The sequence below is a fragment of the Vipera ursinii genome, assembly GCF_947247035.1.
Source record: "Vipera ursinii genome assembly, chromosome: 6".
In the NCBI taxonomy this organism is placed as follows: domain Eukaryota; kingdom Metazoa; phylum Chordata; class Lepidosauria; order Squamata; family Viperidae; genus Vipera; species Vipera ursinii.
In genome coordinates this window covers 82219203-82235726 of record NC_139515.1, presented here as the reverse complement: position 1 = coordinate 82235726, position 16524 = coordinate 82219203, and the positions used below count along the sequence as shown (strand labels likewise).

Genomic DNA, 16524 nt, shown 5'->3' with positions numbered 1-16524 from the left:
TATTTATTTAAAAAATCACAATAGAAAAATAGTTCATAGCTCACTAATGTGAAAACAAAGAAACAAACATGCCACAGAATCCAGTTGAGGATGCTGATTAGTCTCGCTTATTCCAACAGGTACGTTCTCTGGTTGCATGGTGCACATCTGGCGATGGTAATGCCAGTTCTTCCTTTATGGAAAATGTAGATTTAGCTTTCCCAGTTATTCCAGTTTCAGTATAAATATTCCCCTCCCTCCCTCCCCCCCCGCCTTATCAAAGAATTAGCATCTCAGAGTGCTTCTAAGGCTGTATTATAAAATGCAGGGCAAGAGCCTGAAGAACAATAGATGGTTTGGTTCTTTCTTCTGTCAGATGTTCTTTCATCTGCCCAGAGAGCGATGAGGTGGAACTTGTGAAATGGGAAAGATGTTTTAAGCTGGTTCAAAATGGAGCCGTCCTTCATATACGGAGCATAAGAAACAAAACCTGGCCATTGGAGCCTTTGGAAATATAGTCACATGAATGAAGACATCTCCGCTCTTCATGTCGTTTCTTTTGTGGAGCCAATACCGGAAAACTGGGCAGGCACCCCGTCGAGTTCAGATTCACGAATAAAAACCACTGCATCTCCACTGACATTTATTAGACACTGGGCCTGCAAAGCAACAAAGAAGGGGAATTCAATTAGTTGTCTGATGGGACTTTAAAACTGGCAGTTTCTGATAACTTAAAGGTAAAAGTTCCCCTGCACATGCGTGCTAGTCATTTCCAGCTCTAGGGGCCGGTGCTCATCTCCGTTTCAAAGCTGAAGAGCCAGCGCTTGTCTGAGGACGTCTCCGTGGTCATGTGGCCGGCATGACTAGACGCCAAAGGCGCACGGAACGCTGTTACCTTCCCACCGTAGTGGTCCCTATTTTTCTACTTGCATTTTTACGTGCTTTCCAACTGCTAGGTTGGCAGAAGCTGGGACGAGTAACAGGCGCTCACTCTGTTACGCGGCCCTCGGGATTTGACTCACCAAACTGTCGACCTTCTGATCGACAAGCTCAGTGTCCTAACCCACTGAGTTACCGCGTCCCTTCTGATAACTTACAGAGGCTTAAAAAACATGGTGTGATTTTGGCAGCTTCACAAGTTCTAGATATACATAGAACTGGGGGAAAAATATAGATGATAGCAATAGCCCTACATGGGATTCTGCAGATGTTAAGAGAAGCTATCAGGATAAACAGATTTTGGGGTGGCGTTGTGTACTTTCCAGTCTCTACAGTTTTAATTATTTTAAAACAATTTATAAGTTGCCTCCATCAGATCAGTTATAATTTGCTGACTGAGGTCTGGAATTCGTGGCCAGCCTGGTCGCAAGGAGGAAGGATTGGCTATGCTTGCAAAGTCTCAAAGGGGTACGTCAACGTTGCTCAACTTGGCAACTTTTAAGATGGATGGACTTCAACTCCCAGCATTCCCCCGACAGCATAGCTGGCTATGGAACTCTGGAAGTTGAATTCCACACATCTTAAAAGTTGCCATGGTTGAGAAACACTGGGGTAAACAGTGAGTGCCATTGCAATCAACAGATTTCCATGTCTGCTTTAAGGAGTTGGATCACAGATGATGGAACGTATATCACATTTGACCCAAATTAAGAGTAGGTCTGTAGGCGGAAAGAAAGGATTATTTTTGGAGTCTCTTTGCTTTTATCTATTCAAACCCACATAACTTCTAGAGCTGCAAGAATTATTTAAACTGTCAATAAAACTTGTTCATACTTAATCCAGGCGAAATACAAGTCCTGGTTTCTAATTTAAGCAAATCCTATCAGTTTTGGTGTAAAGAACAGCCCTGGCATGCCTCAGATGACATGCCAGCCCACTTGCTGTGATTCAGGGTCAGCCTGTGGGTTCGGCAGTTGGGTCGGACGATTCAGAGGAGGAGGAGGAGGGGGGTGTTGGAGAGGTTGCTGAGGGTGTTGGAGAGGTTGCTGATGAGAGCCCTCAGCCAGGCCCCTCCCATCTGGTTACGACACAGACCCAGCTGTGTGAGCCTGACAGCGTGGATGAAGATGACCCACAGCTGGCCCTGTTCAAGGACGCCCGACGCAGGAGGCAATCAGGAGTAAACAGAGGAAGGCAATGGGGCACCTCGAGAGAAGCCACGCCCTGAACTGTTTAAAAGGGGAATGCGTGGGAGGGCTGGTTTGCTGAAGGCAACCGTTTGAATAGCTCCTGTTTCATGGTTAGTGTCTTGTTTTGCTCTGTTTGCTTTTATGTCCATAAATATGGCAGGCTTAGTTCCAGCCTCTTGCCTTCTTGTAAAGGGGTTGTCCCTGCCTTATCTGCAGGGCCGGTAGTAGGCTGGTACAGAACACCACTGAAGAATGGATTAATCCCTAATTTTAATTCAAAAGCTATGTGCTTATAGGCTGGGGTTCTCTAATGGTTTGGATTTAATTCCAAAAATGTTTTTGGAGCATGAAGGAGCAGCTGCAGCCTTTCCCAAGATCATGTAGAACTTGTGGACAGCAGCCATACAATCCTAGAAAAAGATACTGCAGTTTTAAGTGTAGCAAATGGCTATGTCCATGAGGCTACATGCTACGAAGCAGCACCTTTTGCAAATTATTTCTGAAGCATTGGACACCGTTTTGCAAACTCATCGGTCCAAAGACCTCTTCCTTTTGGTTCTGAAAATTCCAGAAACAAGTTACGAATGGTTTAATTAGGCCATCATCTTCTCATCCAAAAGCTATGGGCTTTGGGGCTATCACCAAGAGCCTCGAGATGCACCTCAAGAGGATTTAGTAAGGGTAGCATTATTTACCTGGTTTTTGTTTGGGTTCTCCATAAACACACATTGCTTCATGATGTAGGAGACCACAGCATTTCCCCCAAGTGCTGCCACGTGAGCTCGGACCATCGCAAAAACTTCAGCCACAAACGCATGCAGGAAACCACTCACTCCACCTTCCTATAAAACGAACACAGACAAGTTGCTTGAATACCGAATAGCAGAGTTGGCAGGGACCTTAGAGGTCTTCTAGTCCAACCCTCTGCTCAAGCAGGAGATCCAATACCATTTCAGACAAATTTATGTCCAGTCTCTTCTTAAAAGCCTCCAGTGATGGAGCAGCCACAGCTTCTGGAGGCCAGTTGTTCCACTGATTAATTGTTCTCACTGTGAGGAAACTTCTCCTTAGTTCCAGGTTGGACCTTTCTTTAACTATCTTCCACCTGTTAATTCTTGTTCTGCCCTCAGGTGCTTTGGAGAATAGGTCGACCTCCTGTGTGTGACAGCTCCTCAAATACAGGTAGTCCTTGACTTACGACCATAATTGAGCCCAAAATTTCTATTGTCAAGTGAGACATTTGTTAAGTGAGCTTTGCCCCATTTTATGACCTTTCTCGTCACTTGCTGTTAAGTGAATCACTGAAATTGGTAAGTTAGTAACCCTGCCGTTCGGTGAATCTGGCTTCTCCCTTTTGGTTGTCAGAAGTTCACAAAAGGGGATCACATGACCCCAGGACACTGCAACCGTCATAAATGCAAACCAGTTGCCAAGTGTCTGAATTTTGATCACATGATCTGGGGATGCTGCAAAGGTCATAACGGTGAAAAACGGTCATAAGTCACTTTTTTTCCAGTGCCATCCGTTGTAACTTTGAGCAGTCAGTAAATGAACTGTTGTAAGTTGAGGACTATCTGTATTGGAAAACTGCTATCATGTCACTCTTAGTCCTGCTATTCATTAGACTACTAGACATACCCAGTTCCCGCAATATTTCATTGTATCCTTTAGCCTCCAGCCCTCCCCCAATCATCTTTGTTGCTCTTATCTGCATTCTTTCTAGACCAGGGGTGGGCAACCTGGGCTCTTTTATGACTCGTGGACTTCAACTCCCAGAATTCCTGAGCCAGCCATGCTGAGGGGAAAGGGAGAGGTTTCCATACTGAGCCATGCTGGCTTAGGAATTCTGGGAGCTGAAGTCCACGAGTCATAAAAGAGCCAAGGTTGCCTACCCGTGTTCTAGACCAGCGTTTCCCAACCTTAGGAACTTGAAGATGCGTGGACTTCAACTCCCAGAATTCCCCAGCCAGCCAGGAATTCTGGGAGTTGAAGTCCACGCATCTTCAAGTTCCTAAGGTTGGGAAACGCTGTTCTAGACTCTCAGCTGAAGTGAAAAATAAGTGGTGTAAACACGTAGGGTTTTGAAATTGTTCTAATTAATTGAGAGCTGTGTCCACTGTCTCAGAAGAAATAACATTCTCATGCTGAACTCACCAAAATGGTTGGGATATTTACACTTCAGCTTCCCCAGTGAGAAAAGCCTGATTTATTATCCAGATAAACAGGTTAAAATCACAATAAAGAGATGGATCTAGCACTTTTTTTAAAAAAAAAAATACCCCACTGTCTATTTTGAACCTGTTATAGGAAAGACAGCTACATGTGTATAGCTCTGCTACAGAATTGGAAAGTCAAACCCAAGAGATGGACTAAAATGTGATGGAATGTGAAACATGCAGAACAATTTAGGGTCAGCCTGAAGGTAAAAAAAAAAAAGATTGCCCAGAGAACAATAAATATGAAAAAGTACTCGGGGAGGTGGAGTCCCACAATAGCAAGCAAGCTACAGGCTCTCCTACCATTGAAAACCATAGCCATGGGAGAATGGGTGGCAGAGCCTGGGGGCGGAGTCAAGAGAGTCATCAGCCTAGAGTCACTATGTAGCCACAAATTGACCAGGTCCAACCCCTCTTGAATTCCACTGACCTTTAGTGGTAACCATTAATTTATTCCTATGCATTAGCATGTATAATAATAAATCAAATTTAACTGGAACTTGGCGTGTGGTCCTGGTCTTTTGCACCTGACAACAACTGATCTTAAATGGTGGGCTCCTTGGTGCTCTCCGAGCTTCTTGTTTTCTTGCAGGTTAATAATGAAGGGCAATTAAATGTCTGCGTGAAAACCACCGAGCTGAGAGAGCACCAAGGACACCACAGTTCAACCCAGAACTTCCAATATTTTCTTTTATTGGTCTTAAAATTGAATCTGTACTGATAGTTCACGTTCTCTCCTAGTTGAGAGCCTTCAGATCTTTTTACATGATCTTCATGCCAGCCTGCGGCAAGTACGTCTTTTCCAGTGTTACTTTGCTAATGTAGAATTTAGATAACGTCTATAAGGATATCGTGTCAAGAGGGGGACAAGAAATGGGAACTTGAGGAGCATTCAATTTATGGAGTTCCCTAGAGGAGAACTAGCAGATGAGATCTACAACAACCCCTTCTACTGGAGCATGTGGGGTAGGGTAGTCCCAATGGGGTGAAACGGCTCCTCAGATACTCTGGAGCCATGCCACATTTCAGGCCTAAGTCCATGCCACACTTCAAACCTAAACTCAATCCTGCCCGCAATTCCACACGGGAGAAATGCACTTGTCAGCTCACCTCTCGCAGAGAAGTGGTTTCTCGAATGAAGAACATGTTGATGATTCCAAGGTATTTTGTTATTTTTGCCCCGGGGATGAAAGAAAGCGGTGTCATCTTCACAACGGGCACAGTGGAGTTCATTCCTGGGGGCCCCAGATGGTTACGGCCCAGTCCTTCGGTCAGTGGACTTGGCTTGTCAAGGGAGATGGCTACACGGAGCAAAGGGAGAGAAGGAGAGAAGCTCAACTCAAACTCCGGGCGAACCGGATGGAGGTAGTGCCAACACAGTGACCCTTTCCACATGGGTGTGAGAGAGCTGGGTGACCACATTCAGCTGCCTGTGATGCTCAGCCAAAGAAAGCAAATCATCATGCAGCACATGCAAGTGAGAGGCCAGAAGCTTGGTTGGGATTTATTTTGGGAGAAAAGGATCATTTCTGCAAAAGGAAACACGGAGGCCAGCAGCTGCACAGACAGATGATTTGGTTATAAAGTGGATCTACAGAAAAGTGTGGGGGGGAAGGGGGAGGAAGAGGAGAGGAGAGTGTGGAAGGATTCGAAAAGGAAGTCAAAATTTGATGAACATTTTCTGCAAGAAGGAACGACAAGAGTCTACAGGAAAGAGTGTGAAAGTTGACGTGTTTCTCCGTTCTACTTTTTTTTTCTTTTTTTCTGTTTTTGCAATTTTGGTCTAAGCTCTTCCGGCTTCCATCAAAACTGTCATCTTAAGCAAATAAAGCCAAACCTAGGGAAGGACTTAAATAAGAATTAAAAAAAAAAGCTCACCAAGGATTAATTCAGTAATTACAGCCATGCAGGTCACACAGGGAATCCCTGCATGTTACGAGTAATTTCACTAAGGTATACATACATATTCTGCCAGGCAGAGTATGCATATCTTCGGGGTGAGGTGGGTGGGATACAATTCACAAGCCTATTTGGCCACCTGTACATAATATACTGGCAATTATTTGGGGAGCCGCGTGCTCCAAAATTAACCGGTTTTTTTGGACAGACCTCGTGCGTCTGCAGCTTTCACACTCGGGACACTGATTTTTGCAACGCCACTATCGAATACGAAGCTCTGCCCTTTGCCACTGAGAGATCAGAATCTAGGCTCCCAATGATCAGAATGGGGTAGAAACGGCTGCCTACTTGTCTTAATTGATCCACGCCTTATGGTCTGAGCTTTCAGTTTAATGAATTCTATCCAGCTGTTGCATCTGTCTGCAAAGGAACTGTAATCAACTGAAGTGGCTGGAAACACAGACAGAGAAACAAAAAAGGGAAAAAAAAAGAGGAAAATATGGATGATGCCCCTTTGCCCGTTGAAGTGTTCCTTCTGATGAGCGTGTTATCTCAATTTGTATCCCCAGTGGCGTAGCGTGAGTTGTCAGCACCCGGGGCAAGGCAACCGGAAGCGGAAATAGAGGGGCGGGCGGGCGGTGACGTCACGGCACCGCCGAAAAGACGCGCCCCGCAGCGGCGTAGACTTTCCAAGAAGAGTCGCGCGCATGCGGGATGCTTCCGGGTCCCTCTCGAGGGCAGCTGGGCGGGGCTCCGACCTGCAAGAGCCGCTGCATTCAAGCTCGCACGTGAGCCCCGCTAAATAAAGCCACGCATGCGCACGAAGCTAGGCCAGCCGGCGGGTCCGTCTTCGCTCGGCCAAGCCTGCCGGGGCGCCTGCGGGGCGCTTGCGGTTGGCCTGAGCCTGGGCGGAGAGTTGGCCGCTTCTATTTATTTTATTCAGTTTATGTGGCCGCCCATCTCACCTGCCGGACTCATTTCGCTTTGCAAGAAAGAGCAGCTCGAGAGCGGAGCCAAGCCAACTCTGTGCAGCCCTTGGGGCTCCCTGAGCAGCTCAGTGCGAGCGCGTCCCCCCAGATGTTGCGCCCGGTGCGGCCGGCACCCCCTGCACCCCCCATGCTACGCCACTGTGTATCCCGCCTTTTATTATTTTTACAAATAACTGAAGGCGGTGAACGTGCCCAGCACATATTTCTCCTCCTCTTTTCTCGAGTGAGTTGGGCTAAGAGAGAGTGATTGTCCCAAAGTCACCCAGCTGGCTTTCATGCCTAAGGTGGGACTAGAACTCGGTGTATCAAACAGTTATTGTTTTTGTCCCCCAAGTCTTTCAACGAAATCTGAATGGAGCTAAGATAGCACGTTATTGGTCTGGTGGGATTTATACATGTATAAAATTAGCTCACAGGGTGTTATGGCTCAGTGGCTAAAGACGCTGAACTAGTCAGCCAGAAAGCTGATGGTCCGGGTTCGAGACTCGAGCACCATGCAACGGGGCGAGCTCTCTCTCCCCAGCTCCTGCCCACCTAGCAGTTCAAAAGGATGCAAATGCAAGTAGATTAATAGGTACCACTTTGGTGGGATGGTAACTCTGGTGTACGGTCCTGCTGGCCACGTGACCGTGGCATGCGTCTTCAGACAAAGCTGGCTCCCTTGGCCAGCGGAAATGAGCACCTCGTCCTAGAGTCAGATGTGAACGGACAGGGAAACCTTTATATTTACCTACAATTTGGTCATGCTTATAGGGAATTGCACATGGGTGTGCACGCGTGTGTATCTCGTATAAAGGTAAAGGTTCCCCCGCACATGCGTGCTAGTCGTTTCCAACTCTAGGGGCCGGTGCTCATCTCCGTTTCAAAGCCGAAGAGCAAGCACTTGTCCGAGGACGTCTCCGTGGTCATGTGGCCGGCATGACTAGATGCCAAAGGCGCAAGGAACACTGTTACCTTCCCACCGTAGTGGTCCCTATTTTTCTACTTGCATTTTTACGTGCTTTCAAACTGTTAGGTTGGCAGAAGCTGGGATGAGCAACAGGCACTCACTCTGCTATGCGGCACTCGGGATTCAACCAATCAAACTGCTGATCTTCTGATCGACAAGCTCAGCATCCTAACCCACTGAGCCACCACGTCCCTTATCTCCTATAAGCATGGCCAAATTCACAGGAGTACTTTCACCCATTATGAAACTGTTTTGAAATTATTTGCGATAATTCAGAGCTTCGTATTTTCCTGGGAGCCTAAGGCCAATTCTGAAGTGTTTCCAAATTTGGCCCAATATTTCCATAAATTTGTATCACTTAAGGATCAGCACGGGGGCTTCTGAAACCAGTTTTATTTTAATGGTCTGCCATAGGTCGGTGCCAAGAGGGCTGGAGGAGAGTTTATTTTCATATACATACATTAAATATATTGAAGAAGTGATTTAAGGCACCTTTACTTAGGAAAGATTATAGGCGGGTGGGAGAAATTGTTGAATTTCTGAATAAATGTTAAAATACCCTGAATCAATTCGGATTTAGTAAATATGTTTAGTAAATATGTAATGAGTTGGGCTAAGCTAATTTAAAATATGTGCTATGAAATATCCAAGGAAGTTAAGTTAGATGTAGTAGTGTTCAATGTAATTTGGCACACGGAAAAGACATTCAGCTTAATCTTTATTACTTTGTGAAAATCTAAAGAAAAATGTAAAGTAATTGGCACCAGTTGGACCAATGGAGAAAGTCAGACACTGCTCTGACAATTCTTAGGATTCATTCATAACATTCCTGATAACATTCTTATTTAAAATTATTGATCTTGGAATATTAATGGCACCTTCTCCCAGCAATGCCTCGCCAACTAATGCATGAAGTGGGGGCCCAAACAAGATAGATAAATACTTCTTGCAAATCCGTAATTCAAATTTATGAGTTTACTCACTCAGCCAATTCATCAGATCAGAGCATTTTGTGAAATCCATTTTAAATTTTGTATTTAAAATCCTTGGATTACCTTGAAAAAGGCTGGTTCATAAACTCTGTATATAATATTGTTTTCATGGTACTGGAGCACCTCATTTTTCCCCGCTATGTTTTATTTTCAAATAAAAACTGTCTAGATAACTATTTGTAGACGGGTATTAAAACTGCTAATGACGACTCCATGATGGGTAGTCAAATTGATACATTCACAGCTCTTTTACTATACCCATCCCTTCCTTTGCTAAAAAAAAAATATCCAGGGGAATTCAAAATTATTTTAAGGTACGATGAAAGTCAATAACCAACATCATTTCAGAAAATTGTTCCAGACAACAACATGATCACTTGAAACCCATCGTTGTTTTCAATAGATATTTTGGGTACCAATAAGCCATATCAGAGCATGCTTTCCAAGGTAACCGGTGAATACCTTTGCAAGATTTAGTGTTATATCTCAAATGCATTCCCAACAAACCCAGGAATGCATTTCCTGTTCTGGCTTATAGCTAAATCAAGTAAACTCACCTCTTTGACCAGCTGGTATACCTGCGTGGGAACTTGCATTCTCCAGGTCCTCTAATAAGACAAAATGAAGTCCACCAATATGATATAGGCAGTGACAACTCTATTAATTCAGGTTTCTTTTCATTCCAGTTTTCAGCGGCAATCTGCTCAAAGTACCCCTCTAATCAACTTTGAAGTAACAGAATATCAATGTTCAGGATCAATTAATCACAACACGATACGGGAATGCTCTATTATACTGAAGATCAATTTGGCAACGACCATGATTGTAGATTCATCTGCTCACTATTTTTATGGAGAAAAACAGGGGATTCTTTTTATGTCAGGTTAGAAGCCATCCATGATCCCAACCCTGATTACATTGCAGTTTCCTGCCATTTTTATTTGCAAAAAAAAACCCAACGTATTTTTTGAAGGGGAAAACTGAAGCACACGCTGTAAAAAAAGGTACATCAGAATAAAAAAAATGGTTAGACAAATGATGAAAATACTAAACATTTCCCTTCAAAGTAAAGCTCAGCTCATATGTGTATGTGACAGGATTACAGGTAATTCTCAACTTTCGACCACAATTGAGCCCACAATTTCTGTTGCTAAGCGAAACAGTTGTTAAGTGAGTTCTGTCCCGTTTTGCGACTGTTCTTGCCACACTTGTTAAGTGAATCACTGCACGTTAAAGTTAGTGACACGGTTGTTAACTGAATCTGGCTTGTCCACTGACTTTGCTTGTCAGAAGATTGCAGAAGGGGATAGCAGGACCCCAGGATATTCCGCTCTAAGACCCTTGGACATTATGTCTGTGCACCCTTCAACCAAATAACTTTTCTCTTAATTATGCAATAAAGCTTGCTTTCTTGGTAACTTTGAGAAAGCTCCAGTGCTTGCTTTTCCTTTGTGCTGAATAATTTTTCCAAAACCTTCGGCGACATCAAGGACATTTGTAATTTATAATGTACCGTAGATGATATCCGTAACATAGGCAAGATTGTCACATTGGAATGCCCGTCTTTAATCCAAGAACTTTCACATATTAAAACCCCCCTCCAAAATAACCTATGACAGTACAAACGAGAACGTATGATCAGCAGAAAAGAAGAATAGACAGTATATTTAGAATTGATGCTTGAATAAATCATTCTTAGGGGAGCTTCTCAATATGTTAAAAAGGGGGGAATTGCCAAAAAAGGCCTACATGTGATTAAAAAAAAATCAGTATGAAAACATATTTTAGCATGAACAAGGTACGGAACTCTGCAGATTTAAGGTTTCAGGAATTCTTTTCTTCTCCTTGACCAGCAGTGTCTGTCCATCACGTATGTTCTCCTATGCAATGAAGCAATAGGCTCTGTGTGTGTGTGTGTGTGTGTATGTGTGTGTGTGTGTGTGTACGTAAGTATATGTGTTTCCATTCTACTCTTTGGATGTATGGATGCATGAAGAAACACAATGTGGGCAGGAAACATCCTCCTCTGGATCAGAGACTGGGAGAGAGGGACCTACTAATGGAATAACGATCTAAGATCTGAGTTATTTTCCAACTGCCCCTCCTTTGGGATGTACTGGGTCAGTGGGGGGGGGGGGGAATTTCCTTTCTTCCAAATCCTCCTCCCTTTTCAAACTCAAAATTTCTTTTTCTGGCTTCTTCTAAGGTAGCACACTGGGTCCCATTGTGTTCTGGTTTGTGGGAGAATTACCCTGCTGACTGTCCCTTTATCTCATTTCCCACCACCACCCCCGCCCCCCGCAAACATCTTATGTTCCAGCCATTAACCGAGGGTTTTTCTACAAATGCCTTAAATGTTAAAGCAAGGATGAAAGATTGTCCAGCCTGAAGTCTTAAAGCAAGGAAAACAAAACGAACCATGGGAAATGCCATGTTTTGTTTTTATTAAAAGGGCATTTTTACCTATGGCTTAGAATCAGCATTGCCTCCGGGCAAATGGGATTTTCAGGTTTATGAAAGCCCCATTTTTACAACTAATGGTTATGTATGACGTGAGACAGAGGCTCCACGGTGATGTTCAACCTTCAAGCAAATAATCTGTCTTCAGCCGGAGATCGCTGCTTAACAGTTAATCATTCTGCTGTCCTTAACGTGTAATTATATTCTGCTGTCCAAGGTGCTGATCCTGAAGAGACCAAGTAGTAAGCCAAACCCTAAGCACCATTTCAGCTAAGCAGCAATTTTCTCACTAGGGTACAGCTGGTCCTTGACTTATCACAACTCAGCACAACATTTCTGTGGCTAAGGGGGACAGTTGCTAAGTGAGTTTTGCCCCATTTTGCGACCTTTCTGGCACAGTTGCTAAACAAATCACTGCAGTTGTTAAGTTAGTAACACGGTGGTTAAGTGAATCTGGCTTCCCCGTTGTCAGAAGCTCGCAAAAAAGGATCCACGTGGCCCTGGGACACTGCAACCGTCATAAATATGAGTCGGCGTCTGAATTTTCATCACCTGATCACGGGGGATGCTGCAATGGTCGTACGTGTGGAAAAATGGTAATAAATCACTTTTTTCAGTGCCGTTGTAACTTCAAACAGTCAGTAAATGAACTGTTGTAAGTAGAGGATGCCCTGTATTCAAATCTTTATGAAATAATCACTAAAAGCTAACAGCAGAATGCATAAATATGTTTAAAAGGTCATTTCAACTGCAGTTTTGATGGTGAAGAGCTCAGTTTGCTAAAGGGAAAGAAAGATGTCGCGGATCCAATTTGGTGTTGCTAATTTCTTAACCACTTTCTTTCCTTCCGTTCTAAGACCTGTGGACATTATGTCTGCGCGCCCTTCAAACAAATAACTTTTCTCTTAATATGCAATCAGCTTGCTTTCTTGGTAACTTTGAGAAAGCTCTAGTGCTTCCGTTTTCTCTGTTCTGAATAATTTTTCCAAAACCTTCGGTGACATCAAGGACATTTGTAATTTATAATCTACTGTAAATGATATCCATAAAATAGGCCCGATTGTCACGTTCGAATGCCAGTCTCTAATCCAAGATCTTTCACATATTAACCCTCCTCTCCGAAATAACCCATAGCAGTACAAACAAGATAATATAATAAGCAGAAAAGAAGAATAAACAGTATATTTAGAACTGATGTTTGAATGAATGAATGAATGAATGAACGAATGAATTATGGTCACTAAACAAATGGGTGTGAGGACTACCTGTATAGGTATTCTATCATTTAGAAGTATTAAGCACCAGTAACTATTTTTATCCAGTATATTTCAAATGATTCAAGAGATTTCTCTATCTGAAAGTAAAACCCTGTATTGATAGATAGACGGATAGATAGACAGACAGACAGATAGATAGATAGATAGATAGATAGATAGATAGATAGATAGATAGATAGATAGATAGATTTAGGCAGAATAACATCCATAAACATACTGGATACTCGTTTTCAAGAGATAACCTAGAGTTACCATATATAGTCATTACAATATCCGATTAACAACTATTTGTTTTCAAGGGTTAACAAAAGATTACCATCCCAGCTGAAAATCAATTTAACTTCGCATTTAGTAATTATGAATGTGGGGTCCTTGGCGCTCTTTGAGCTGGGTTGTTTTCTTGCAGACATTTCATTACCCAGCTAAGTAACATCATCAGTGCTAGTCAGTGCATGTTTTACTTTTCTGCTGCCCATCACAGGTTCTTCATCATCAGTACACTTGAGGTTTCAGACTTGAAACAGAAAATTAACACTGGGGACCCTGTTTTCTACAGCTGTACTTAACCTTGTTGGCGTTTATAAGAATATACGTATGAATAATGTTTGTGCTGAATGCTGCACTAAAATCAGTAATCCAGTTTGTGCCTAATGCTGGACTAAAATCAATAAAATCCAGTGTTTTTCTAAAACTGTAAATATCAGTTGCAAATCAATTGCACGTTGCCGTGGTGTCAAAATTATCTTTAGACATTGTCTTGGGGAGAAGTTCTTGCAAGCTGAGAGATTCACTTGATGAAGTGTCTGAACAAAAATTTGCTGTATTTCCCACTGTTGATTTTAAAGGCACTATTTGCTGACATGACGCCAGATGTCCATCTACTGGCCAACAGGTGGGTGTTTTTTTTTTACAAGTACAGTTTTACACAATTCAGAAATGTAGTTAACTCTAGCATGTCTTCAGAAAGAATGAAACAAAAAGAGAGGTCAAGGAGTAAAACAATAATTAAAAAAATGGAAATTTAGTGAGGATGCTGGGGAAAGAAAACCCACCAACCTAACAACAAAAACAGTGTCCAAGTATCAAAGCAGACAGAATTGGGAAACCATGGATAGTGCAAGATTATAAAAGTGTCCTTACAGTTATTGGGATTAGCTACACTACGTAGATAGGGCTCGCAACTTGGGTATCCTCCTTGACTCACAGCTCAGTCTGGAAGACCATGTAGGAGCTGTGGCCAGGGGGGCTTTTGCCCAGGTTCACCTGGTGCGCCAGTTGTGGCCCTATCTGGACCGGCATGCCCTGCGTACAGTCACCCATGTGCTCGTGACCTCTCGGATAGACTTACTGCAATGCTCTCTACATGGGGCTGCTCTTCAGGACCACTCGGAGGCTTCAACTGGTGCAGAATGCGGCCGCGCGAGTTGTGATGGGGTTTTCCCGATACTCCCATGTAACACCTCTTCTCCGCGAGCTGCATTGGCTTCCAGTTGCCCTCCGGGGGAGATTCAAGGTGCTGGTTATGACCTATAAAGCCCTAAATGGCATGGGTCCGGATTACTTACGGGAGCACCTGCTGCCAGCATCAACTTCCCTTCGTCCCGTGCGCTCCCACAGAGAGGGCCTCCTCAGGGTGCCGTCGGTCAGGGACTGCCGGCTGGCGGCCCCCAGGGGGAGAGCATTCTCTGTGGGCGCGCCAGCCCTTTGGAATCAATTGCCTGTTGAGCTCCGGATGGCTCCCGACCTTCGCTCTTTCCGCCGTGATCTGAAGACCTGGTTGTTTGAACAGGCCGGCCTGGACTAAGGGTTTGGCTTTATTTTTAACTATTTATTGTTAGGGCTAAATTAATTTAATTTTACTTTTAACTTTTGTACGTTGTATTTTATTGCCCTGTACACCGCCCTGAGTCCTTTGGGAGAAGGGCGGTATAGAAATTCAATAAATAATAATAATAATAATAATGGCCTACTTTATTTTGTTAAAATCATGCATTGTCAGCCATCTTAATGATAACTTCCTATGTTATTAAGCTGTGTTAGTCTGTTGCAGAAAAAAATTTGCATTGCTCTATTGTCAGGCGCAAAAGACCAGGTCCACACATGAAGATTCAATTAAACTCATTTATTGCTAAAAGCCTAAACACAGGAATCTCCTCAACTAACGTGGGCACCTTCTTAAGACTTAGATAAGGGCCAACAGCATACAAGGAGGGTTGGACATAGTTCTCTTGTGTCCATCTAGGGATTCTAGGCTAATCCCCCTTTTCGCTCCACCTCCATGCTCTGCCATTCCTTCACCTAATCTATCATCTTAAAAGCTAATGAATTTATCATGGTATACACATTCATGGACAGGGTTTAATTATTCTCCTTTGGGAGATACCGTATATACTTGAGTATAAGCCGACTCAAGTATAAGCCGAGACCCATAATTTTACCCCAAAAAACTGGAAAAAGTTATTGACTCGAGTATAAGCCGAGTATAAGTATAAGCTTGGCCCCTTCTTAGCAACATATATATATTCTGTGCCACGACGAGCTGCTCGTTGACTCCGCCGGCGGCTATTTCTTGCCGCCTCTCAGCTGATGGAGCTGCGCAACCACCGGCAGCCGTCTCCAGCCTTCTCCCAGCCATCCCTGCCGGCACGTGTGCTCTGTGGCCGTTCATGGCCCCCCGTTCGCCCCCGACCGTGGGTGCAGCCGCGGGTCCGGCGTTCGCCCGCCGACCAGCTGATGGGCGTGGGCGTGGCCGGGCTGTCCCCAGAGCCGGGCGGGATCCACCGGCTGGGCTCCCCACAGCTGCCTCAGCAGTTGGCGCGGCTGCGGGTCCGGTGTTCGCCCGCCGAACAGCTGACGGGCGCGGGCGTGGCCGGGCTGTCCCCACAGCCGGGCGGGATCCACCGGCTGGGCTCCCCACAGCTGCCTCAGCAGTTGGCGCGGCTGCGGGTCCGGTGTTCGCCCGCCGAACAGCTGACGGGCGCGGGCGTGGCCGGGCTGTCCCCACAGCCGGGCGGGATCCACCGGCGTTCGGTGTTCGCCCGCCGAACAGCTGATGGGCGCGGGCGTGGCCGGGCTGTCTCCAGAGCCGGGCGGGTTCCACCAGCGTTCGGCGTTCGCCCGCCGAACAGCTGATGGGCGCGGGCGTGGCCGGGCTGCCCCCAGAGCCGGGCGCCTTCCACCGGCGTTCGGCGTTCACCCGCCGAACAGCTGATGGGCTCGGGCGTGGCCGGGCTGTCCCCAGAGGTAAACTTCGTGACCCACCCAGCCCATGCATAAAACAGAAATGAAAAGTCTTAAAAAAGTTTTGCGCGGTTAAATAAACAGCATTTGCATATTGTTTCTCCACGGAGCACCAACAAAATTCGCTCGAATTAAGGAACGTGGGGAGCTAAAGAATCGGGCTATAGGGAATGTCTGGCATGACGGGCAACCCTGGGAAACACGAGGACTGTAGTGCAGTGGCGTAGCGTGGGGGGTGCAGGGGGGGGCCAGCCGCACCGGGCGCAACATCTGGGGGGGGCGCGACCGGCGGGCTAGGGCAAGGCTGCTCGCGAGCGAGGGGTATCTGTGCCTGCGCCGACACAGAAACGCTTCTCTCTCCGGGTGGGGGAAGGCTCAGTGACAGCTTAATTAT

General features: G+C 45.1%; 1 protein-coding gene across 10 annotated transcripts in view; it reads right to left on the bottom strand.

Moving 5' to 3' along the window:
* Positions 1 to 252: 252 nt before the first annotated feature.
* Positions 253 to 16524, bottom strand: part of C2CD5 (C2 calcium dependent domain containing 5) — a 92651-nt gene continuing 76379 nt past the window's right edge. For 8 of the 10 annotated variants that reach the window (XM_083365286.1, XM_083365280.1, XM_083365287.1 and 5 more), the window contains 5 exons: positions 9711 to 9761; positions 6572 to 6673; positions 5435 to 5625; positions 2804 to 2950; positions 253 to 638 (listed from right to left, as the gene is read on the bottom strand). In XM_083365286.1, coding sequence (XP_083221412.1) covers positions 525 to 638; positions 2804 to 2950; positions 5435 to 5625; positions 6572 to 6673; positions 9711 to 9761 — 605 coding nt within the window. In that variant the 3' untranslated portion in view covers positions 253 to 524. The remainder of the gene's footprint in view (positions 639 to 2803; positions 2951 to 5434; positions 5626 to 6571; positions 6674 to 9710; positions 9762 to 16524) is intronic. The other 2 variants (XM_083365282.1, XM_083365283.1) reach the window with 1 other exon arrangement.